A 27,460-nucleotide genomic window follows, 5' to 3' on the forward strand; every position below is an offset into this window, starting at 1 on the left:
GCATAGATGCTACTGAGGGGCTATCGACAAGCTATAATTTTAAAATAGTGGCTGCGCTTTTTATTGGTTATTTTCAAAACTGCAGCCAGCTTTTTAAATTAAAGCTCCTCTATCTATCAGAACTCCTATCTTTCTTCTTCTTCTTGTATCTTTGTTCTTGCCTGTATTCTGCCATAATTTCAGACTTCTTTATATGAACCACACGAATTAATTTCGTCCCACATAACAAAGGAATCTCCACAACTTCTGTACAGTAAAAAGAAAATAAAAAGCTTCAATTATAAAGTTAATGTGTCTGTTCCACGCAGTTATACAAGTCGGACTTCGCGAACTTGTATGAAAAAAGTTTTCAAACGGTTCATTCAGGTATACATTGTGTTTTTCTGGAGCAAAACGCTTCAACGTTTAGTTTTCAGAGAATATGAGTTAATTTAAAAATTCTATTTGTTTCAATATCTGGATGGCCGTCTTTGTAGCGGGAAATCAAGCTGTCAGTGACGATTTGAATTTTGACCACTCGGTTTGAGTTGCACATAAGATGTCCTAAAGAGATCAATTCAATATTTAATCGATATCGACTAACGAATTATACTGGCAAAGTTTTATTTTTATTCTATTTTTTCAAACAACGAAATAAAATAAATTCCATCTGTAACCAATTTTTGGACAAGAGGGTGCTAATTATGTTTTACTGTGTTTCATTTTATTATATTTCTTGTGTTTTTTGTTCTTTATTTAATCATGTCTTTTGATTGTGTTTTTAAATACTGCCTGAATTTATATATTGAATCATATAGAATCAGTAAACTACAGTACTGGAGGTAGGTATATAAGAATAAAACACAAATAAAATTTGAATATATATTTAATCATAAAACAAAAGGACTCATCCATTGTTCAAAACAGCTCATAATTTTGTATTGCTTATCAAGAATTTCTTTAAAAATCGATTTCCACATTTTAAAAATTACAACCCTCTTGCATCATAAATTAGATTATATTATGGAGATATGCCGTTTTGCGCACCGATTCGAATACTACTAATTATAATAGAAGTTCCTTCATTATAAATTCGACAAACCAAATAGACCATACCTCTTCTTAGCTCAACGCGCTTTAGAAAGAATATATTGTAATTACTACCTGCGCTTCGGAGCTTCCCGTGGGAATTTCGAGATAAAAAGTACCCTATGTGTTATTCTAGGTAATATTCTACCCATGTACCAAATTTCGAAACAATCGGTCCAGTAGATTTTGCGTGAAAGAGTAATAAACATACACACACACATACATCCTCACAAACTTTCGCATTTTTAGTATTCCTTGATTAGAACTCAACTCAATTTTGAACGACGGTATTTTAAATTGCAGTGCGCAAAACAGAATATCTCAATTTAACCAAAACTTGATTTAATATCTTCAGATTTCATACTTTTAAGAGTGAATAAAACATATCACATATAAGGTGCAAAAACTATCTTTATACTATATTTATACGATGTGGTAAAATACGGTGCCTTGGGTAGATACTTCATATAATGTTTGGAATTCATATTGTATCACTTCTAAATAAAATGGGTATTCGGAAGGAGGTTATTGTTTATTACATTGACGATATATTTTTTTAAATCCATTACCCAATGAGGTAAGATACCACTTCGTATGATCCAATTGTATTTTCATATTTTATTACCCCGGTATAACATCATTTTAAGACTGATTTTGTCGATGTTTCATCTTCTTTTCCAAAAAAGAATAATTTACTAATTTTGTGCAAATCACAGACACATATCTACACAATCGATCACACTTTAGATTTAAGACAAGTATCTAATACATTCAATATCAAATAACGACTTCTATTGGGAATTCCTACAAAGAAAATGTTACAGCTTCATCCTTAAAGTGCAACTTCGCAGATTCACCAGCTAATATGCAAAATCTCTAAATGTTCCTTTAGTCAGAATTAGAGGATTCGTCTTGAATTCGTCGTTGGTTGCTCCAGTCAACTTTGACGTTAACTTTAACCTACGCAAGGTACACAATTTTTAACATTCACTCGTCTATTAAAAAAGCCGCATCAAAATCCGTTGCGTAGTTTTCAAGATCTAAGCATGTATAGGAACTGACAGCGGGAAGCGATGTTGGCTTATACTATGTAGTAATAATGATATTTTGCATTCACAAAGTAGAAAAATGTAATAACATAAAAAAACATTTGTGGACAATACATTTGTGGATAGCAATTAGCATATAAAAGAGGTCGCATTTGAATAAAAAATAAAATTGCACGTTTCATTAGAGTTGTATACGTTCTAAACAACGTGTTTTATTATCCAAAATATGGTCGCTGTAACTCATCTATGTATTTAAAACACGTCCTTTCATACATATGTGACTTATCGCTAGCTAAATTCAAAACCTCTAACCATACACTTAAATTTATTTATAACTAATTTAAACGTATTGCTTACATTGACTCACATTAATATTTTGACACTTCATAATATACAAATTCTTTACCAAATCACAGGCACTCGGAAATGTCGATAAGGGATACAATTACACTATAGTATAATTATGTGAATATTACCTAATGAATTTTAATATCTGCAATTCATCTCTTGGGCACTAATTTTACACAACTAATCACACACTAACACTTCTTTTATTGGAATTATTAATATCTCAAATAGACATTTAATTTTTTTTTTGTTTATGAAACTTTGTTGTTCTATGAAAAACAAAGTAACAAATAGAAAAATCGTACGGTGCTAAAATAAACTTACATAATCAAACCACATAACAAATATTAATATATAATTATATGTATATATAGATAATACATAAATATAATTTAATATAGCATAACTGTTTATATTTGGGTCGTTAGACGATTGGGACGGAAAGAAATTTAGCCACGGTGCCAATCGCCCAGCCCTGTTTTTGATTAGGTTGAGTTTAATGTTTGGCCGACTGGACTATGGTGTGTACACAGAATTTATATAAGGGCCCATATCATATATGTCCTAACGGAATAGAAAAAAACATAGTTTTTGTGTTCCGTCCCTGTACTTACCGCCTAACCACTCTTATATTATATTTACTACCATAGTTATTTCAAATATGTAAATTAATTTATTATCTTTGTGTTTTAACCCAATACAATTTGTATACAATTAGTTACAATAAAACAGCTAAACAACCTTTTTTACCATTTTACCATACCAGTTATACAGAAAGACTAATTCTACGATCTTCATCTCATCGACTTCATAAAAATTACAAACTATATAAAAGTAATTTTTGGTAAACTAACAAAAAATACTTTTTGGTAGATTTTGTCATACATTTTTCATCTCAAATATTTGTCATTTTTTCTAATCGTCTTATGGATTTTATCCCTGTTTACCATTGTTATCGTTTTTATTATTACTTCCAGAAATTCATATAGTACAGTCAACAACACACAAACCTACGCAAAACTATTGAAACTTTACGTCTATATTAGGTCACAATAAAAACAAAAGTGGGAAAAAATGACACAACACACCACACCACACACCTGTGTAACGTTATTATTAATCACGACAATAACAATTTAATTTCATAAGTTCCTTTCGATTATTTTAATCGTAAAAGAAAATTAAACTATAATTCATAAAAACATTTTTGTCAATGTTATGATCTACAATATTACAGATCTAACAAGTATCCTGTTTAAATATTGTTACTTTTAATAACTAATATATTTTCTTACTTAATATTACAAAATAAAAACAAATAAAATTTAAAAAAGCAAATCATACCGCGCCAAGCATTTTAATATAGTTCGTAGCGTCTTCACGAAGCTAGCTACAAAGGAGTTCGTAGCAAGCTATATTCTACGAAAGTTAATTTTATATTTTCTACTCATGATCATGACATATGTATTGGTGTCGACCATTTACTTTTTCGCGGACATTTCAATATAATAATGTAATTAAATAATTTATATTGTATGAACTTTCAAAAAATTAGTAGCAATAATTAAAATAAGTCTACTATTTTAGCAATTAGAACGTAATAAAAAAATCTATCGCTCCTGACACAAAAATGTTGTGATTAATTTAGTTAGTTATTTTTAACTTAAATACTTATAACTATACTTATAACACATTTTTTATAGAAAAGGATCAATAAACTACTTCTTGAAGATTGAAATCGAAGATTGTTTCACGTAAGATTCTGAGTAACAAGAAATAGGGTAGAAATATAAATCGGCTTAACCTTTCTACCTATAATTTACAGGACTATGTAGTAAAAAAATTGAAAATTGTGCTCTGAGGTCAATTAATGGACTTAAGTCTTATCTAAAGGTTAGTAATATTAAGCGTATTTTAGTTCAGTAGTCGTTTGATGTGCATAGTATAGACTATAGACAATTTGAGTAAAAAATAAAGTCTATCCAAAAATATTGGGCATTCTTTAGAATATCTATGACTCTCATATATGGGAACGTCTCCAGCGCCGCACCTGTGGACAAATACACGTATATTGTTATAAGAAGAAGAAGGTTTGACACGAAAAATTTTTGATTATGTTCTTACAGCTACAAACTACCTACTAGCACAGTTAAAAGAAACGCGTTGGAAACTCATTTTATTCCCCATCATGGCAGAAGGGATTTTTTTTTATTTTATTGCAAAAATACTTTGAATATTAGACAACGTTAAAACTACTAGAAAATATGTAACATGCATAAAGACGCACACATAAACACGTAGTGTCTCCAATTTCGAACTACATCAAAAAAGGTACGTCTCTCGTGTACCATAATATGTGTACATAATTGGCACGCCGCTCTTATCACATATTTTTGTTAGAATGAAAATGCGCAGAATTCATAATGCGGTCACAAAATAACGATAAAATAGAAATGACGCACCAAATTTCATTCCAAAATAAATCAGGTGAAATTATTCATTTAAAATACATTAAAGTGTGTACGACCACGATCTATATGTAGAATAAAAATATTTACACTTTTTACCTTCGAATGAAATCATTGATTTGTTTTCTTTATGTTTTCGCTTTATTCGTAAGTTTTGCAATCATTTGTCATAATAATGATGAATTTAAATAAAAATTCAAGCCACATCCTCCCCGTATGAAGGAATCAAAAGTATGTATATTAATAGCCAACTAATTTAAATAGCCATCTTCTTATACGTAGTAGTTTTATATTCTCGTTAATTTGTAACAGTGTTGGTAAGTTAAAGTTATAACTAAGGGTAAAAGTTAATTAGTTCTGAAAACGTGTCAGATGTAAGCCAACTAGGTTCTCCTAATGAACGTAACTCTAAATATAAATTTAATTTTAAAGTGTAAGAATTATGTATTATATGAATTAATTTGTTTCAACTTTAAGGGTGGCTTGCACCGTCAGCTTTGACATTAACTTTAACGTGCGCAGAAAAAAGGACAGTACATCATTTTGTCTAAACGTCTGCGTCATTTTAACTAAAATCAACCTCAAATATGACGTACAACCCACTCTTACTTAATTAAAATTAATCAAGTTATTGTGATTTCAAAAATTCACCTGAGTCCATAATACAGTCTCGAACTTAAATATAAATATATTAAGGAAATAAATAAATATATTAGTACAAATCACACAGACAACTTATTATAGGACTAACTCAATCTGCGCGATTTGTCCCTATTTATTTATTGTCATGAATATTGGACAAATAAACAATACATCTATATTCCTTACCCGCGATATCAACTGTTAGAATTGAGTCTGCGTCGGAGTCCCGTCGAATGATTCCTCGTTGATCAGTCTCAGCTTGACGGACTCCCTCCTCAGATTATAGCTCGTGGAAATATGGCAATGCTTCACATCCACCGTCAACAGATCCTCATTCAACTCCACGCCACTTTTCTCTACATCACCAGCAGCACTCGGCTTCCTCTTGTGCCTAAAGGAAGTCCCTCTCTGACTGCTCGACCCTAAGTAACTGTCCGTCGTGGTGTTCCCATTAAACGTCTTCTCAGACTGACCTACGCCCAACTGCTCCAACTGAATATTCCCCCTCAATTGAGCAGTAGTATCTATACATGGAATCAACTGCTTAAACTCTTTCCTGAAATTCTCATTCATCCACGCGTAAATAAAAGGGTTGTAACACGTAGACGACATCGCGATCACGTGCCCAATGAAGAAAATTAGGAAGTAATATTTCAAATGTATTGCGTAGATGTAGTAGTCGTTGCATAGATTGATAACGTTCAAAGGGAGCCACGACAGACCAAAAATCGTGACCATAGCAATCAACATTTGATTCGTTCGGCGTTTCCTATTTTTCTCCAGCTCATCTTTTCTAGAATTTTTACTGGCAGCCTTAGCTTTGGCCCTGTCATTCAGTTTCAAGCTAACACAGGTGTAACAGAAAGCAATCACTATGAACGGTAGCACAAATTGCATCACCGACGTCACAGAGCCGAATATTCGCCTCAATTCCTCAGTCGGCCACGTCTCTTCGCAGAACCTCCCAATATCTAAGTCGTAATAAGTCATGAATATTGCATACGGCATTGTCACCGTGATAGAAAAAGTCCATATCATTATAATAACTGTGATACAAGTCTCTATTTTCATCCTCGGGCGAAATGGGTATATTATTACAAAGAACCTATCGATAGCTATAGACATAAGTGTCAAAGTGGATATGTATACGCTGCACCCTTGTGCGAAAGGCATTATGTGACATAAGAGAGATCCCCAACTCCAAACTCCGCGGAAGGAGTAAAGAGGGGTGAAAGGGACGGCAAATATGCAAAGTAGGATGTCGGAAAGAGCTAAATTGCTAATGAATAAGTTGGTGACAGTTTGCATTGCCTTGTTTCTAATGACGACGAAGCAGACAAGAATGTTTCCCGACAATCCCAATACGAAGATGGTTGTATAAATGACGCAGAATATTGCTTGCACGCATTTGTTGTCGATAATGTTTTCAAAGCCAGTGAGGTGGACTGTAAACCGATTGTCTGTGCCATTACGGAGTTGGTCCGATACGTTGCTTGCGCTGAAATTCAGTACGGAATTGTTCATTATTCCCTCAAGGTAGTCCGGTAAAAAGATAACAGTTTATTCTTGGTTTTAAAATGACAGTTTTACGAGCTGAGTCGATGGAATTTATCGTCCAAACCTGTAACAAAGGATTGTATTGTTAATGTTTATGTTTCGTCGGAAAGTTCGCGGTTAGATGTTTGGGCGAGTCTTGTTTGGCGGGAAAACAGCTGGAACGACACGGATTGTGGCAGTAATAAACAACTCGACCTAAAGAAACACTGTCAGACTGTGAAAACAAAACTCAGTCGAAGAGAACAAATCATTCCTTAGTCGTATTAGTAATTTAGGTACTTTTCTAAAACTTTGAAAATATTACTGTTTCTCTTGGTAAAGTTGGGACTGAAGTTATACTTTATTTATAGTATTTCTAATTTATAATTCCAAGTACAAGAAAAACATTTTCGTACAAGAAAATCATTTTCGTGGTGAAATTACTTTCCCAATACTGACAATGTCCTTGTTCTCCTAAAATAGCTGTTCGATATATGGACAACTTCATATAGAGTATTAAAAAGAAAACGTAATAAAAAAAAACTACGTGTAACTAACTAGTTATATGTAGTTTTACATAAATAGTTTTCTGATTAGAATGGAAACTTCCAATAACGCCGTTGGAGTAGACAAAATATGTTTATTGAATTGAGAGATTATCTTTCGATGTTTCCTTCACATATAGTGCAGTTTGAAACGTTGATGGTCAAGTGGTTAAAACAGCCGGTAATCGAAAGGTCCCAGGTTCGAATCCTATTCTTGCCACATGAGTTTGAAAACCTCAGATTTTTATTATAATCTCTTGTATAGTAGGTAGTTTTCATTGATCACTACTTGTGACGATGAAGGAAAACATCGTGAGGACACTGGTTGACAATTGAAGTTCACTAGTGTGTATACAAGTACTTGTCATAATATATCGGTAGGTAGTGGTAAAAGTCGTTGCATACAAAATCTGCGTTGTCCGTCGACGTACGTCAAAACAATGGAGTCGGACAAAATAATCACATTGGCAGCGGCATCAATAGCATTACCAAGGATGATTGACGTCAGGCAGGTGGCCGGTTGTAAAATCACAAGCCGAATGAGAGAAAGATATACTTTGTAAATACTTTCAACCGGTAAAAATGAAGGTAACAATTTTTTTTAAAGGAAGCAACATGCTTAAATATTTTCAGAAACTTTTATCAGGCTCTGGAATTTAGTGAATACGCTAGTAAACAAATTGTTTGACTTCTTACTAAGTTTATACTTCGATTTTATCAAGCTTATGTTGTATATATTCAATAAGGACAAAAAGTACCCAAAAGTATATGGTATTTCAACATTTACTCCAATCTCCGTAAAAATAAATCTTATGTTTAATTTTTAATCTACTTACCTATATCCGATGTTCTCTTTTCGTGCAATATTTATTTAATTTTTTTGTCGTTCCAAAATTAAAATGTAAATACATATACAAAAAGGGACGTGATTCGATTTATTATTATCCATTTTGCGGTCTAATTAGACCGTTTCTATCCAAATGGATTCCACGCATGATCCTCTATAAAACCCTTATAAAGTACCTCATTTAATTTTGTCCTTACTTTAATATGAATAAATATAAATTCTATTCAAATACTCTTTAATTTAATAAGAAATTTAGGCATGCTTCGTATTACCCATTATTACGGAGTCCTGTAGGCTTTAGCCTTTTAAATGTCAAAATGTATAAAATCGTCTCAATCTCATTTATTGCCTCTCATAGTTTGTTCATAATAACTTTATTGCACAATAAAAGTACATAAATTAAAATTAATATAAGATCTATCTTATATCCTAGAGATCTCTATATCTCTAGGATAAGTCCGCCGTTCTGCATGTATATAAAATTTTAGAAAAAAAAGACACCTATTTCCAATAATAATTGCAATTACTACCTAGTAACTTTATAATCCTAGAATAAACTTGACAAAGCCGTATCAATTTTGCCCAACAGTTATAAAATATGATCAGTGTTAAAATACAATCAATATGAAGACCATCCATTAATCGCCATTACTAGACTTAGGAACTAATTTGTTAAACTGAAACAACTATGAGAAACAACTATGGCCATGACTCACAGAGCACCCATTTGATCCTTAGAATAATTGTTGAATGTTGATTTATAAATAAAGTGTATATTTTTATGTAGGTAAGTTGTATAATGCTTATATGTAAATTCAAACAAAAATACTTCTTTACAACAGGACGCAGACACAGCGGAACCTATGTAAAAATTACTGCATTATGTGAAACTCCACCTCTAAGGAAAATACGAATGTCACGCGTGCATAGTAAGTTGGTGATAAAGCAATATGTATAGAGAATTAAATCATGAACAAAATGTCGAGCATCAAGTATATTTTAAAACAGATTGATCTATTCGAGCGCCACTCGGCAAACAAACACCTCCGATATTCAAATTAAAACGAAATCAACTCCCAAATTTGCATATGTATGACGACAGATTCTGCGCTAAAACTGGCGAGGTGCCAGCTTATCACACGTGATGGCAAAATGCCGCTTATTTTCCGTTGGTTCTCTCTCTCTCTCATTTGAGCAAAGAGCCCTAGAATATACAGCGTCGAAGCCCAGGATCCGCTATCTTACTTAATCATTGATATTTTGCCGTGACAGACATATACATTTTGCCTTTTAATATATAAATCTTTTTATCGGATGGCGGAACCGGCGAGACGATATATGGACTTCGCGCACACAAAGCCTTACTTACACACATAGCCTGTAGCCATGAGTGAACATTTTTGAACAGCCTGAGGGTCAACGACAATAGACATTATATTCGAAGTTTCCATCCCATCGAATTCTTACGAACTATTTGGTATTTGCCAGTAAATCATGTATATGTAATGTGCCACGTATCAATAAATATGCTTTTGGAAATGTTGCCGTCAATATGTATTGTGGCTGCGGAACTATTTGTTTGTTGGACTTTGTTGACTCAATATAGATACAGATACTAGAATAGACTGTTCTTCTGAGAATTAAGACTGGGTTGCACCACTCAAGCTATGACGTTATCTTTAACCCGCGTAGAACAAAGAAAAATATGCCATTTTATCCAAACAACGACTGTAGTTATTTCAATTCGATTATAGTTGTGTCCTCATATTACTGGTGACCGGTCCATGCTATACGCTCGATTACACCTAAATACTTACGAATCACACTATATATTGATGAAAACAGTACAAAAATATGTCCATTTAATAGAATTTCAAGAAGTGGGCCCTCAGTGACAAGCACATTCGTTATTGAGTTTTTCGCGTACACACAGAAACAGACGCAACAGGGCAACTTCTTTTTAATATATCTAAGGATAGTAATGAGTATACTAATGAGCTTTTGATGAGTAATGGCATAAGGATAATGTACTTATACATAGTATATTTTATGCTGAAATGACTGAGGATATAATAAAAAGAGCATACGGAATTGTTAAGAAGAAATTATGAATGCGGAGCTTGGGCTTCGACGCTATACGGCTGAAGAAGAACTTGAAATACGCAAGGTTGAGTGACGTTTGCTAATTGCACACACTAATACCGCCGCCTTTCTAGTTGCATTTCGAGTATTGCGCGAATAAAAGCTTTTATTCCTAAATTAGATTAAATTTCTGCCGCCTGATTCGATCCGATGTCGAGTTAATAATTCGATGACTATATTGATTCTATTGACGTGACAAGAAATGCGAGACATTTAGATCACTTGAAGGCTAAAGATAAATCGGAAATGCCATCAGTTTTTATTTATACATAGACAGACATAATATACTAAGAAAACCTACAATGCCCTACGAGTCCAGTTTAACAACGCGTTTAGGGTGCTGATGGGGTTGCCTAAATTCTGTAGTGCTTCAGGGATGTTCACGGAAGCTCGGGTTGACTGTTTTTATGCAACGATGCGTAAAAGGTGTGCATCCCTGGTACGGAGGGTGCGGGCCAGCCCCAACAGCATCCTAATGATGGTGGCCAGCAGACTGGACTGCACGTATGTTAATCGCTGTTGTGCTGTCTCACATGGGATAGTACAACAGTGATCAATGTTATTTATTATTTATAACAATTATTTTTACTAACATTAGGTTAAGTCAAATGGAATACTAACAAAATGGATTGTGAAGTCTGAATAAAAACTTATTATTATTATTATTATTATAAATCCAAAACACCTTTATATTAGTCAACATAAAATTACAAAGTAAAAACTAGGATTAGAATTAATACAATGTCAAATTTGTTAAACACTTTTGCAAAACAATAATTATTAAATATAAAAAAATTAATAAAAAATGTTGGTAGAATAAAATCATTATAATAGTGATACATTAAATAATGAAATTAATAGAATTTAAATAGGTCAATACATTCCGAATACATACACTTATACGTCGAATATCACGTATTTATATATTTAGAAGACGGATCACTAACAACGCACCTATCCTACTAATGTTATAAATGCGTAAGTTTGTGAGGATGTATGTTTGTTACTCTTTCACGGAAAATCTACTGGACAGATTGTTATGAAATTTGATACACGGATAGAATATAATCTGCAATAGGTATACACATAAGGTACTTTTATCCCGAAATTCCCACGGGAAAGAAGCCCCGGGGCGCAGCTAGTAACAGCATAAAGTTTAAGTAGGAGTTAAATAGATTAATCTATCTATTAACATATTGTCTGAAGCTATTACACTAATACCTACATTAAACCGCCTAAACACGTTCTCACTAAACCCTTAACTCCACTGGGACGTACTCCTAAACTGTGTTTAACTGTGGTTTAACTAGCAAAGCAAATTGAACATAGTTTTCACACAGACTCTGCCATGCATACAAAAGTAAGATTGTACGAACTTATACCATAACTTATAATAAAATAAAGTCGCTTCCCGCTGTCGTTCTTTCCCTGTATATGCTTAAATCTTCTACGCAACGGATTTTGATGCATGCTTTTCAATAGATAGATTGATTCAAAAGGAAATTTTATGTGTAGGTATCATTTATTATAGTTTACCCGAGCGAAACCGGGACCGCCAGTAGTAGAATATATTTTTTAATAATACCAACACATTGCAATTGAATGTATCTATTACTTCTTTTTGTGAGAGGGAAAAAATATTACTTAATATTATCTATATCGGCTTTTCCGCGATTCTTCCCACCACTCGACACGAGATACAGGTTATCCCTAGTTCAGTGAGATATTCCCCGTAGCGCACCTTTTAGCTGTTGCTGAAGGTGCACTTCAAAACGGGTGCTCTTTGAGGAATACCTCAGATCGATGGTAAGTTTCTGAGCTAAAGAACCAAGCATTCTTTGATATTGTACATAAAAGGTTCTACTCGTGTAGAAATCTAGATCGTAGTAACTAATACTGAGAACTAAACAATGTTGAGTTAAATTTTTTTTTTAATATGGAAACTAATTATAGCACTGACGGCTGATTTGAATCATTAACTTCTAATCTAATAGGTAAACTAAATATTAATTAACTTACTTCAATTCTCATTAAGAAGTCCTATTTTCTGTTAATAACATGGAAAAGCACTTATAATGGTAAATTTGTGACACGTTATATAACAGCTTGTGTTACAAAAACATGAAAACATACTGGAAATATAGTTGATTAGTGTGTAAATATATGCGCCCTAGAATAAATAATCTCCACATCGTGGATGTTGTAAGAAGCAAATAAGTCAGCCATGGCAGCTGACTGACAACAATAGCACTCCTGAAGAGGGTTTTAGATTTATTTTTACCTGGGCTTGGCAGTGTCACTGCCCCAAATACAACCGGTAACACGCGAGGATTATTATACCTATCGCTAACTGAATGTAAGTCATATCATCAGCTGATGTCATGCCAATCTGATCACAATGGCGGGTCAATAAAGATTCGCAACACTATTTTCAATTCTACGCCAACGTAACAAGGTTCACACTTCATTGGGTTCATATTTTATGGCCCACTGATCGTATTCCTATGAGAAATGCTGTTTATGGCTTTAAAATGACTGCTATAACCATAAAAATTTAGCGTGGACAAAAATCTACGCAATTTTATTTTCTCATGAAGACATGTTCAATAGTACCTACCTATTTTATGCAAGTTTAGACAACCTAAATATGTCAGCCCTAAATATTTCAAGATTTACACTACGAAATACATAACTTCAACTAATTACTTAGAACATATAAAATCTGCTTATTGCATGTTCTGACATAAAATATGGATACCCGGTTACGAACATCTGTAGGTATTAGCTATGTATCTGTGTAGTGAAAATGACCTTTACAGGCACGTGTGATATTTATATAAAGCTAATTTTGTAATTTCTACCCCTATTAACCCAATATATATATATATAGAATACATCCTAATATGATTTAAAACAATTAACTGTACATTAAAATCAATTAAAACAACCGACATATAACATTTTTAGGTTATTAAATGTTACACACAAAAGATTTTGGGAGTTTGATACTTACAAAAAACGAAGTGAAGATCGTGGCGAAAACGGCGGCATAACATGTGACGTTTGCATGACACAAAAAAGAAAAAGCTAATTCTAATGTAGAATTTGTAAAATTCACTTTGAAAAAAATATTTTGTTTTTGGCCAGAACGCGAGGTGTTTGAGCTGTGTGACATGCGCAAAGTGGTTCCGCGCATGCGCCTTGGACCGGACAAGGGATGGCAGGCAATTATTCGTCTGAATTTCCGACTCACCGCGCTATATCGGAAATTTTTAGGGTTTGCCCCGTTTTTGTCGCGACAGGGTCGACATTCTTACACGTTCTCATGACTGTGATTTCTCTACTGAAAACGACATTTTTCATTCGAATTGGAATGTTAATTTGTTTGTATCTTTTTTGTTTTATTTTTTCTAATTAGTAATTATAATTTTATTCACAATTGACGTCGTTTTCTCAATGCTTGATAGGTAGTTCTTCTTCTTTCAACACCTGTCTGTAACTGCTTTGTCCACTACTTTTTTCTCTCTCTCTGAAATCAATAATACTTTTTGCAATAACTGAGTATTTACAGAGTATGCCACTCTGTGTAAACTCTATAATTATCCAATTACTATACAATAAATAATGTCATTTATCACTACATATTATAAAAACGTCGCCATCTATTTCTAAGCTAAGACTAAGCTAAGAAAGCTTACGACGCAATACAGTTTTCACTGTTATGTAGACAATTTATTCCCGAGAGGCGTCGGACATTTAATGCTGTATAAATCTTCGTGAAAAAATATATATTCACTATATATATATATATAGTGAATCCTTATTTATATATATATATATATATGAATTCTTGATGTAACCTACGTAGATACGTAGGTTGTTATCAGTAGATACTGACAGTGTAATTTCCTTTCAATTTTCTAAAGAAGTCTAGATTAAAGAAACTTTTAAACCAAGAAATACTCAACAAACCTTCAAACCTTTGTCATGTTAAAATTCTGCCTTCGAAGAAAACTCATTAATCTTATCCATGAAAAATTGCAGCTAAATCCGGCTGTCGCGTCACAATGAAGTAGATTCTATCGAAGGCTATTGATGTAAAGACTTCCATTAACAATCATTGTTTCCGGAAACCTGGAGTTGACAAGCAAACTGAATGGATATCGCGATAAACTATTTAACACGTAAATACCTTTCGGCCGTTAAGGAAATCCGAGTTTGCAAACTGGTCCCCTAAAAGCTTTTATCACTTCTACATACGTAGATACATAATGTTCTCAGTGCTCGAAGCGAGACGTGTGAAATATTGAAATAAGGTTATTGACCCCCAAATACGCTAACATCACCTGCATCGCAATTGAACCTCTCACGTTTCGGCATTTTCAACCGTTTCAAAGTTTCCATTTGAAACTTGTTTTTATTTTTTCTTTCATAATAACAAATAGTAACATAATAAAGTATTAACTATCTTACACATGTAATATTATGTAATGTATTGGTAATTATGTTACCCAAAAAGTTTTTCTCGGCTTTATTCATCTTGAACAAGAAGTTTCCATAGAAGTGTGCCCCGCCATTCAGAGCTAACGCACACTTCAAGCCAAATTATGTGACTATAATATTTGAAATTGGCAGAAAGAGACAAAACACAAACGAGCTCAAAGCACGCTCCGACTCCTCTACGTATAACTGGGATGGATTTCGGGATTAAAATAGAAAAAGTAAATTATCTTAAACAAGATTGAACGAGAGAAAGAGATATGAATACATAGTAATGATAAATATGATTACATAGTAATGATAAATATGATTACATAGTAATGATAAATATGATTACATAGTAATGATAAATTAATGAAAGTATTACAAAGATGATTGATAAAATTAATTAGGCACTTACAACGACTATGTACGCGTAAAACTGAGTTTATTATTTGCTTATATTCACAATCATGCACGTTAAAATATTATTTAAAATGTATTATGTTTATTATCAAAAAAAATATTATAAATCTCAACTAACCGCTTGGTTAGTTGAGATTTATAGTAAACTTTTCTCTAAACGAATCTGTTGACGAACGAATCGGTTCACATTCATGGACATACAGATACACAGATACGTTAAACTTATAACTCCCCTCTGTCTGTCGTCGGGGGTTAAAAAACTTATCTATTATGTTATTTTATCGAAGTTCTCCCAGTATCGACACAGTACCCGCGTTACGGCACTTCGTGGAGGATATTGTCCGGATATCGTGGCAAACGACTTCCCACCCGATATTACCTTTTTTACTACATTGTATCACCTGGGTTCTGCTATTGTATATTGCAGTCACGTCAGCTGAATATATTAGATATACGGCAGTAAATAAATATAAATAAATATGTTAGGACAAATCACACAGATTGGGCTAGCCTTAAAGTAAGTTCGAGACTTGTGTTATGGGATACTGACTCAACGATACTATATTTTATACCAAATACATATAGATAAAGATCCAAGACTCGGGCCAATCAGAAAAAGATCATTTTCCATCATGACCCGAACGGGCATCGAACCCAGGACCTCTCAGTTCAGAGGCAAGCACTTTACCACTGCGCCACCAAGGTCGTCAAACGTCAACGAATGAAAAAGAGAAACTGAACATACTTTCTACATTGACATAACTAAATTGATATGATGTATACTTGATCAATATAGTTACTGTTGATTTATAATCCCTACCTGTGGTTAGCATAGCATAGCAGAATAGCAGAGCACTTGTCGAGTTCGGCCCTGAACCAGAAAATCAAAAACAATATTAAATGATGCAAATGTAAACAGAAATAGAATCCCTCTTTACGGCTTTTTACTACTAAAAAGACATACCAGCTAAATGTTTTGCGACCCGTTTCCCGCAGCTAGAGAGGCTCAAAGTGCACATTTGCATACAGTCGCGTACACAACACAATTGCGTGGCTCGGAACGCATAATTATGCTTTGCTTGACGTAATGTATGCGATAAGTGTGCCTCATGATGATACTTATGTACTAGGTTTATTCCACTGCACGGATAAAAAAAGAATATACTTAAAATTAGAATTTTGTGTGGAGACTCATTTAATTTCGGACATTTTCTCGTCTTATGTTCTCATTAGAATCTATCACCCAGGTGAGACCAGGCCAGGCCTTTTTTCGCGACATCACAGCCACGGATGCTAGTGGGAACACACAAGCATTCCATTCGACATCCTTATCTATGAAACGAGCACTATTTGAACATCTTTTACAAGTGAATTTTCATTGATATATTATTTCTCATCTGTAAAAAAAGACGTCATTTAAAGAGCAAAGTTCAAAGGTTATAAAACGCGTATATTTCAACATATAAAGGACACGGTAGACCGTGCAATGGCCGTTGGATATATCCGATATCGTACGAGCCAATTCGGGGTGCTATTTCCGTAATTTACGTAACTGGAAATCGAATTCGGCCCGGCATATTTGAATGGTTGGTGACTTTGTAACCTCTTCTGATTGTAATAAAACAAAATATTGTAGCCATAGATAGCCACCTACAACATTTTTATAAATTTTCAAACAGGGGGAATTAAAATGGAATAGATGAATAGAATTACACTATTCAAGTCTTTCTTTCAAAATAAATATTACACTATTCAAGTCTTTCTTTCTCTCATCTCTGCATGCGTTACCCGGTTACATTCTGGGTTGTGAAGCCGTGAAGCGAGGAATCAGCGTCAAAAAACCCTTAAATATTTTAAAATTCGGCTGTGATTTTACAACCGCCCGCCTGCCTGACGTCAACGCTCCTTGGGAATGCTATTGTTAATCAGCTGTCTAGGTTGTGTGTCCCTTACTCGCCTCGTACGACATCCATGGGAGCACACAGAGTGGAGTTCTAGGGCGGAACCACACGCCACAAATAAACTACTCAAATCAAACTTTCGTAAATACTCGAGTGCTAAACACAGCACACTATTTAACAAACTCATTAGAAAAATACGTCACCACTGCAAAAGTCTTTAGGGAAAGCTGGAAAAATCTGCATACTCAGATTGCTGAGATTTGCATAGCTAGAGGCCAGAGCTGCCAGTGAGAATAATATTTAAATGAAAAAATTAATTGTGCTGATGCTTTTAAATTATTTCCATAACTCCATCCATAATTCCTCAATTACGGATGAAGCCAAACTAAATAAAAGCTTGTAAATCATTATACTCCTTACTCCTTATCCATCCGTAAGGCATTTAAACGTCCCCAGTGCCCCAGCGTGACCCCAGCAATAGGAACGTTTAAATCGTTCAACAGCCAATCATCAACATGATTGATTGAAATCATACCCTCGCTCGCATATGAGGTCCCAAACTAATCTCACACGTGTAACCAATAATCGATTTATTTACAAGCTTTTATTCTATCTATTATATCTATCTGTCTCTGTCTCTGTGTCTGTCTGTAATCGCATATTCCAAATTATATTTCACGACAGCGCCAATGATTGAGTGAAGGATCCCTCCTTCAATAATGGTCTCATTCTAATTTTCTTATTTATTCACGTAGCTCCACTCACGATAAACAATAATAGCATTCCAAAGGAGGATTGACGTCAGAGAGACGGTTGTGAAATCACAATAAAATCTTCTAAAAAGTTTTTTAAGGTTTAGTTTTTACGCTAGCTTCGGTGTGAGGCAACACCGTGCTGAATAAAACTGGGAGCACGCGTGGATGAGAGAGATATAGCACATATATATACTAGCAGCCCGTCCCAGCTTCGCTCGGATGAAACCATAATAAAATTTTCACAGAAATCACCCTATAGATAATCAGATTTAATTCAAAATAATTGAAGTTCAGAATTCGAACCATCAACATAGTAACAACGTGAATTCAATGGTGTTTACCGCTGTGCTGTCTACTCATATCTTTAGTTGATGAAATGTTGAATGGGATTATTCGTTTCGCCCTCATTTAACTACCTTAAAGGTAAAATTTTAAGAAATCCTGAAACACTGGTTTCATAATTTTTGTTGCATAGCATTTATGCCAAGTTTCAAGTGGATCAGTAAAGATTTTCGTTATTTTTTATACAAACTTCAAACTTTACCCCAATTTTTACCCTTTTAGGGGTCGAATTTTGAAAATTCCTTTCTTATCTGAGCACTACGTAATAACCTAATATATGTATATATATATAGATAAACAGAGATAGAAAAATATGGTACGTTACCATACTTGTGATTTACTTCGCAGTTATTGAGTGACTAAAGTCCTTTGGGATTAAAGAGAATCCACACTGATACTGTCTAGACTAGACGTCTCGCAATTTCGAGTATCTGTATTACTGAAATATTTGATGTTACTTGAAACACACATTGGAACCGTTTGTTTATTTTACTTAGACGGAACCCTCGGCGCGCTAGAAAAATTTGCACTTGACCAGTTTTTGCTAGCTCAAACGCGAAAGTTGTTAGAGAAAAATTGTTTTTATTGACAGCCTTTCAAGATGTCGTAGACTTGTTTCTTGAAGGTTCCAATGTCGTATCGGATCGGGAATTAGTATAAGTACAATTGAAGAAAAGACTACGGATAAGTTCCTTGCGCCACTTCTTCTTCATTTGCGCTTCGAAACGCAGTAGATTTAGCTATATGTAAATTTTGAATAAATGATATATATTTCATCCAATATTTAAAATTTAATTTCACATTACAGTGGAAAGGGGCATAGAGAATAGTCTTTATCTACGAAGCGTGTACTTAATAAGCTAAGGCGATTTAATATGTTATGTATCCTATTAACAAAGTAACATATTGTTTGTTCGGACCCGTAAACTGGTCCCAAGAGATAGATAATTAATGGCCACTTTCCAGAATTCGTGACTGCCCGGCTCATACGATCTTAACCGCACCTACCATGTGGTCATCCTTACATGTAATAAAAAGAAGTCCCACTGTAGTGTATGTCTGTACACACGCGATAACTACCAAACTGATTTTTGTAAATAAATTTTTTCACCTATTTCGATAATATAGGCTCGATTGCGCCAGTCAATTTTTCAAACGTTTCACAACCTTATCCTGCACTGAAAAACGCCATTTTGTCGAAACGACGCGACGTCAGCGCGCAGGACAAAAATAACATATATCTATATATAACATAATCATCATATCTATATTTAGTAAAAAAACTGAATTAAAAATCTAAGAAACTCCCGAGTCAGAAGTCGCTGGCATTATTTCATCTGCTGGAAATGAGCTGACAGTTTCAAAACGGTTGAACGCACATTTTATTAAATCCTCTTTCAAATAAAAAAAAGGGTTTGGTTCAGCCGCTTGGCTGAACGATGCCATGGACAGACATACAGATACATCAAACTTATATAACTCCCCTACTTCTGTCGGTGTTTAAAAATGATTAGGAGAAGAAGTGAATTAAGATCGTGGTAAGGGCTATACGAGCAACCCGAATATAATAAGCGGCGATGGGGTAAATTGCTAACTTGTCAAATGTCAAGTCGCGAGACAAGGGTCGCTGATAGCATCTTAGACGTACGCACTCTGTAATTGTATGTACAGTCAACAGCACATAAAGCTAACCATTATCATTGCATAGCCGCTATTGTCTTCGTATAGGGTTCCAGGGTTTGAGATGCTTGACTGTACGTTCTCATTTAGAATGTAAGCATATTTTCTCAGAATATATGATGTGTCATCTCAAAATACATGTTGTGCATCACAATAATTTCACCAACTTCGGGCATTATTATATTTGAATTTATACATATATTTTGCCCGCGGCTCCAGTCGTGTAAATATCCCACGGGAACAGTATTTTTTCCGACATGAATGTCCTTCCCGCGCACTTATCTCTCTCTTAATAGTTGTATTCCTCATGGCTGAGGGTCATGGTCATTACGTGGAATGAAACACACACAACAACTTTCTTGGCATTGTTAATGGAGTGGTAGGCCATTGCCTTCTCCATTTCACACATAAATTAATAATAATCAACCAGTGTGCAAGTTTCCTCACAATGTTTTCCTTCACCGGAAGCAAGTGGTGGTCGATGAAAACTACTATATATGAGTCAGATTTGTGTACAAACTCATGTGGCACGAGTAGGATTCGAACCTGGGACCTTTCGATCCACAGGCCGCAGGTCTTAACCATTACACCACCATCGCTTCTTATCTTGAGAGTAGTTAAAGCGTGAAGAGGTGTGAACAACAACACACAAATGAACAATAACAAAAAATTAAATTATACCTATTTAATCAATAATATTACGATTTTGTTCTGATTAATTGAACACAAATTAGAACGAAGCGGTATTCCTCGAAGCGCACCCGTTTTAAAGCGCCCAATAACTTCCTCGAAGCGCGAATAAGAATAAAAAATAATATTTTTGGAACATATTATACTACAATTCGAAAATCAAACCGCATCAGCCTCAAAATATAATATACATTGATTGGACAACACACAATAACAGGTATCAATTACAAACGTAGAATTGAAACCCTTTTCCTAATATCCAGACGACAAGATCCAAGTTTCACGTAGGTAGCGGTCACAAAATTTATGTTTGCACGCAATGGGCGAAAATGTAGACGAGGCAAATTGAAATATTGGACACCGAAGATTCCGTTAAGACGTGACAGCCGCATCACGTGCCGAATGACAAGGGTTTCTGGTTCAAAGGGCTTATCCACCTTCCAGGTGAAGGGATTTTCTTTGTGGATTTAACGGATGAATCGAACTTGAATAATGTCCAGACGCTGGCGAAATACTAAAAAGATTTTCAATACAAGTTTTTTAATTAAAACATGGTATTTCAAAAGTAAAGTAAATGTTCGGTATTTGTCCTTATCATGTCTTTTTCTATCTCGACGATGTTATAAAGATCATCATCATGCCTCATTCTTATCTATTTCAGCAGTGCTTGCTGCGTTGCGGTGTGAATGGTAGGAGAAGCTGTGCAATAACCTGGTACTGTAGCAAACAAAAGATCCAAGACCGCAAAGTCTCTGATGTCACAGGCGTGTAAAAGCTGCAGTGGCCACTTGGAGGCCTGAAGCAGTTGAGGCAGATATGACAAAAACAATTTCGACATAAATAGGTACTTATATGATGTTTGCGTTCATTTTACCACTTGAGAGTTGGAAGAAATCGCAAAAGTTCTGCAAAGTTCTGAGTCACAGCCAATTTTACACGTATATCTGAATTTCATCTTCCCAAAAACATAATATTTTTTTGGGCCGGTCCTCGAACTCAATTCAGTAAAAATATTCAGAATCTTTAAATTTTCCCCCGCAAATTTCCCGAACATAATATTTGACTGGAAGCCAAACATCCACAGAACTCTAACCTCAAATCTGACCAAATCAAATTTGTGGCCAAGTTTCACCTTTTGCCCAAGTTAAGAATAACTCTACTCAGGAATATTTCCACGAACACAGAACAGTAAATATTTCCCGAACTTTCCTCTGACTGAGAGTTAAAACTTGGGTGACAAAGTAATAACCAGTTTTGGGGGTAAACAAATAAAGTACCCAAGCCAAAGTATATCAAGGATCACTATAATAAATTAAAGTGAACCCAAGTCATGTTACTTTTCTCACCTAATGTTAAAAATGCGAAAGTACGTTTGTTCCTTTGTTTATTACCTCTTCACACTTTAACTACTCAATCAACCTTCCACGGAGGAGAACATTTCCCTTAAGGGAATTGACTGCGGGTAAAAGCTATTCAGTATTAATATTATTATAATATTATTATTAAATAATAAGTGTAGAAAATTTCTTTTTTTTCTTCTCTACTAATCGATATCTATATTTGTAGTACTCGTATATATTTCTGCACCCTTTTTATTTTGAACTACAGTGCAATCAGTAATAAAAAAAGTTAGTGACGAGGAAAATTGCATAAAAACAACCGTTTGCAAAACAAACAAAACAAATTGCAAAAAAAGTTTGCATAACAAAATGTTGCTTTAATAGCATTGTGTGGATTGCTGTCACGATCAAACAATATACATATGCAAAAGAGCAATATTGTTTCGATTTCGTCATTGCTAACATTTAATCATTCAGTTTATTAACTTACAATGAAAATGTTTTAGCAAGTAGGTAGTATGCCCCGAGACTCAATGAACGATGCAAAATATAAGACCAACATTTGTTAATTGACGTCTTTGGAGAAAAGACTTCGGTGAAGTTTGTTGCACCGCTTTTTCTTCACCTGCATTTTATAAGTCGGCAGTAGACTTTGGGTGGGTTCCACTAGTCAACGTTGCGTAGTTAAAGTTAACGACAAAATTGATTGCAACCGAACCTTACTTTCGAGAAAAATTCTAAAGGGTATGTATTTACTTATGAGTATGAAGATTGGTTTTGAAACTAGTATATTGACCCGGATTGCCCCATTTGTTTAACTCTGAATTGCAGCTCCAATCTCAGTATTTGTTCTGTTATTGCAATACTTGAGATACATAGTTTGCAATAATTTTAGATATGTACTATCATGAGTTAAGGTAAAGTAGTTATATCTCATAATCACAATAATGGTGTATTTAAGGTTTTGGATTTCATAAAATACTTCATTTTTCTTTGTTTGAGAGAGAATGGTGGGGAAATCGATTTTAAAAAATATGAATTTAGTATATTTCACGAAGTCTTACTTGAGATCAGTAAGTCTATTACAAAAAAAAATCCCAATAGTTCGACTAGTAAAACTATAGGTAAGAATAGGATACTAAGAATAACTCATACCTTCACATGTTTGGCGATTTGAGAGATATCATTGAATTTAAAACCCGTTTACTTACATTCATAGCTTTTAGGAAGGCCGTACTATACATAAAATATAACAGTTGCAAATTAAAACGACGGGAAATATAATTAAAAGTAATTAAAACTGAATTTACCTATATTTTTTTATTTTTTTTTATTATATGTTAGTTATTTTGATATATATATATATATATATATATATATATATATATATATATATATATATATATATATATATATATATATATATATATATATATATATATATATATAAATAGTATTTTTAGTATTTTCTGTTCAAACTGAATATAACATTCTATTTTATTCGCAGATCCTGTTGAATATTCGTCGCAACTTGAGACGTATCGCGTACACCTGACCGGACAATGTGTACTGTCCACAAAATAATCGATGATATTAAAACTAAATTAAACCGATATAATATTTAAACAAAATAGACTTAATAAATAAATAAAATGCCGCCGGCTGCATTCCCGCCTTGAATAGCGAGGGAAAAAATATTTATCCTCCATGAGATAAGTCCGCCGTTGCTCGTGCTTTTTCTATTTCTAGTGTCTTTCTGTTTACTTATGCATTACGGAAAGAAAAGTAGATAGATTGGGGAAAAAAATTACAATTAGGGAAAGAATATACCAAACGGGAAAGTGGACTATCGTTCCAGAGGGCAATAAAGTTATTTCAAATTATTTTTATTTTAAATATTTTTTTATCTAGCCTCTAGGTGTTGTATCCCACTGTTGGGTAAAGGCCCCCCCTTATTTTTCCACTCATCTATCTCCATATCAAGTTCTGGACCAGCAAGAAATTTGTCAATGTCGTCCCGCCATCTCGTTCTGTGTCTGCCTCTTCCTCTGCGGCCATCTGGTCGCCAGTTTAGCGCACCTTTCTGGCCGCATACGACAAACGTGTCCCGCCCAGTCCCAATTCAGTCTAGCAGTATTTGAACCTACTCTCTTTAGTTAAGGAGCGCCGTTTGATGTTCCTTACTTTGTCTATTAGATGTAAGCCCAATATACTGCGCTCCATGGCTCTTTGGCAGACCTTGAGTGTTTCACGGAGGCTCAAAATTCAAACAAAACAAAATTTAAAAATATTTTGTGTTGCTGTCGCTACCGCACTGCACTCGCATTCCGCCCGCACATTGCTCAGCTGGATAGAGAAGATAAGTCTTAATTTATTTTTCCTTTTGTTAACAGGACGAGGTATTCTAGTTGTGGATTGTCCCGTATAAGAATGTCTTTCTGATAAGATATAATAATGTACATAAGAATGAATATACTCATATAGAAGAGGAATATACTTCTTTGCTGGTTTGTGAACAAAAAGGAAGCATGTGACATGTAGGTACCCTAGGGTTTCGAGGCGTCACAGCCCCGAATGCAACGGGGATCATGCGGAGATGAAAGAGATAACATAAAGCAAACAAGGGTCTGCTGTATAATAATCACATTTATTTCCTTTTTTTTTACCGGTTTACTAATATATTTATGTAATAAAAGTAAATAAACAAAATTGTTTATCCAGGTCCATAACTTTGACATAAATATCAATAGCGCTATTTCATCCATCCATCGGCATCGGAACATACAAAATAGAAAATCCATCTACAGTTGACAAATGATGACACAGCCCCAAGGAATCCATTAAGTATCACGTAGCTACGATTTGAGTGCAAATAAATCTTAGTAAAGGTTACCTGACATACATGCTGGATAGAAAAATTACCTGAACCAATTAAAATTATCACTATTTAAATAAATAAATATAAATATATAAATAAATATATCGAAACTTGTGTTATGGGATACTAATACTAACTCAACGATACTATATTTTATAACAAATACATATATAGATAAACATCCAAGACCCGGGCCAATCAGAAAAAGATCATTTTCCATCATGACCCGACCGGGGATCAAACCCGAGACCTCTCGGTTCAGAGGCAAGCACTTTACCACTGCGCCACCGAGGTCGTCGATTTACCCGAGTCATTATAGAAAAAAAAGAAACAGAAAAGGAGAGAACTATTAAAATACAATTCCAGTTTTAGCAATAAGCCTTCAAAGCAATAAGAAGAAGTCTTGTAATAATTTCTCAGAATGAATTGTATCACGGTAACGTGTGAGTATCCAGACAAGTAGAACTTCACTAACAATATCCAATACCCTGCCTCCGTTTCTGATACGGCTACATTACGTAACACTTGAGCTGATATGTTAGTTTCCTCCATTCCACTTTTTTTCTTTGTAAACAAGATCATAATTATATTTTACAAGCTTTTCTATAACTTGCTATGTAACTATATATGTCCCTATGTTTACTCCAGTGGAATCTTGCAAAGCAGATATATTTAGCCGATTGAGCTGAATTATTGTACACACTGTTTGGATTTATTTGTTTGGTTTGATGACTATGCATTATTGTGATAGCATGACCAGATGGTGCATCCAGTAAAAACTCCTCAACGATTTACTATATTATAACTGTGTGATTTTTGTCACACATTGATTGATTGATGCAATAAGATCTCTGTGACAACAATAAAAGATGTATCAAAAATGTCATTTTTGTAAAAAACTTTTTTAACGTTCATTACATCGACTGACAGCGGAAACAGTAACAGTAATGAACGTCGTTCTTCTGAAACGAATCTTCCAATCTTCACAGGAGGGAATGAAATCTGAAGAACATTCATGAGTGTGATTCTACCATGTGGAAAGACACTTTTTAATCTGTTGCTTGTACAGTAAATAAGTAACAAGTCTGTGGTTTCAATTATTTAACTCCATTTCATTGTTTTAAGTACTTTATTTAGATCCAGCTAATCACATAAATAGCAAATGTCAGAGCCGCCCGAACATGCAAATGGGAACGCTCCATTTTGGTTTACCATATAAATTATTCTGTTATGTCAATCTACTTACTGGGGTTTGTTTGTGGTGGCTAGGTTATCTAGAAACATTATTTTTAATGTCTCGAGATTATCAAAATCAACATGTTATTTTTGACACGTTGATTTTTTTTAAGGAAACGGCACACCACGCCAAGAAAGTTGTTGTGTGTGTTTGACCACGATCCTCCGTAATGACCACGATCCCCCCGACCACGAAGTACATTTGAATTTCGTCGTCTGGCAATTTTTCAAGGAGAAAAACTTATCTCGAACTTTTAACGAATTTGCGTGCAATCATGATTGAATTTATATCTATCTGATGAGCTGAGTTCCTATAAAAAATGTAATTACTATATCGTGCTTCTCTCTCTCTTGTATCTCATTTCAGCGTTTTCTCGCTGTTCTATCGCTGAGTAAACCGAGTCTGTCTGTCTGTCTGTCTGACTGACGCCGAGCCTGGACTGGATCCCACGATCCACTTTCATACTTTTTCCCCTCCACTTCGCACGGTCTTCGGCATCCCTAGTTAGGCACGCATACCATCCTTACAACGTAATTTGATTATCTACATATTTGTATTGAAACATAGATAACTTTAACCTCAGTACGTAATAGATCAGCCAAGTCTAGCCAGCCAATAAGCGTCTAACATATAGTCACAATTGTCACAACTCACAACGAGCAAGTTGCAAATCTTATAGGAACATTATATGTACTAGTTGAGCATCAAGTTTGTTCGGGTCAGTTCAAGTACTCTTTCATATCTTTCCGAAGAGTTTTCTGACAAAAGAGGCTGTATTCGATGATCAAATTGCTATAGGTATAACTGAAGTTCCCCACTAGAAGAAATGCGTTAAAAAACTTAACTTTTTGGTACAGATAAATGTTTTTGCTGTCCGCGCATTTACATACCTAAAGCTTGCTTGTGATAGCGTACTGTTAATAATTTCAAGAAACAGCATCGAGTTTCTTCCAAACTATCAAAAATATAATGTCAAGCACAAAGACATTCAGATACTAAACAACGAAATATTATTATAGAAATATAGAAACAAAAGCGTATCGCAGTTTATGTAATGCATACAACCATCCATCGATTGGAAATAGCG

At 34.4% G+C, this 27,460-nt stretch overlaps 1 protein-coding gene across 1 annotated transcript; it reads right to left on the bottom strand.

Annotated features, from left to right (window-relative positions):
• Positions 1-849: 849 nt before the first annotated feature.
• Positions 850-13,819, bottom strand: LOC128673151 (neuropeptide Y receptor type 2-like). The gene is made up of 3 exons (XM_053750798.1): positions 13,659-13,819; positions 5,762-7,196; positions 850-4,515 (listed from the first exon to the last, which is right to left on the bottom strand). The coding sequence occupies exon 2, from the start codon at positions 7,097-7,099 to the stop codon at positions 5,777-5,779; it is 1,323 nt and encodes a 440-aa protein (XP_053606773.1). The 5' UTR covers positions 7,100-7,196; positions 13,659-13,819; the 3' UTR covers positions 850-4,515; positions 5,762-5,776.
• Positions 13,820-27,460: the final 13,641 nt, after the last annotated feature.

The sequence above is a fragment of the Plodia interpunctella genome, chromosome 10 (assembly GCF_027563975.2).
Source record: "Plodia interpunctella isolate USDA-ARS_2022_Savannah chromosome 10, ilPloInte3.2, whole genome shotgun sequence".
NCBI classification, from domain to species: domain Eukaryota; kingdom Metazoa; phylum Arthropoda; class Insecta; order Lepidoptera; family Pyralidae; genus Plodia; species Plodia interpunctella.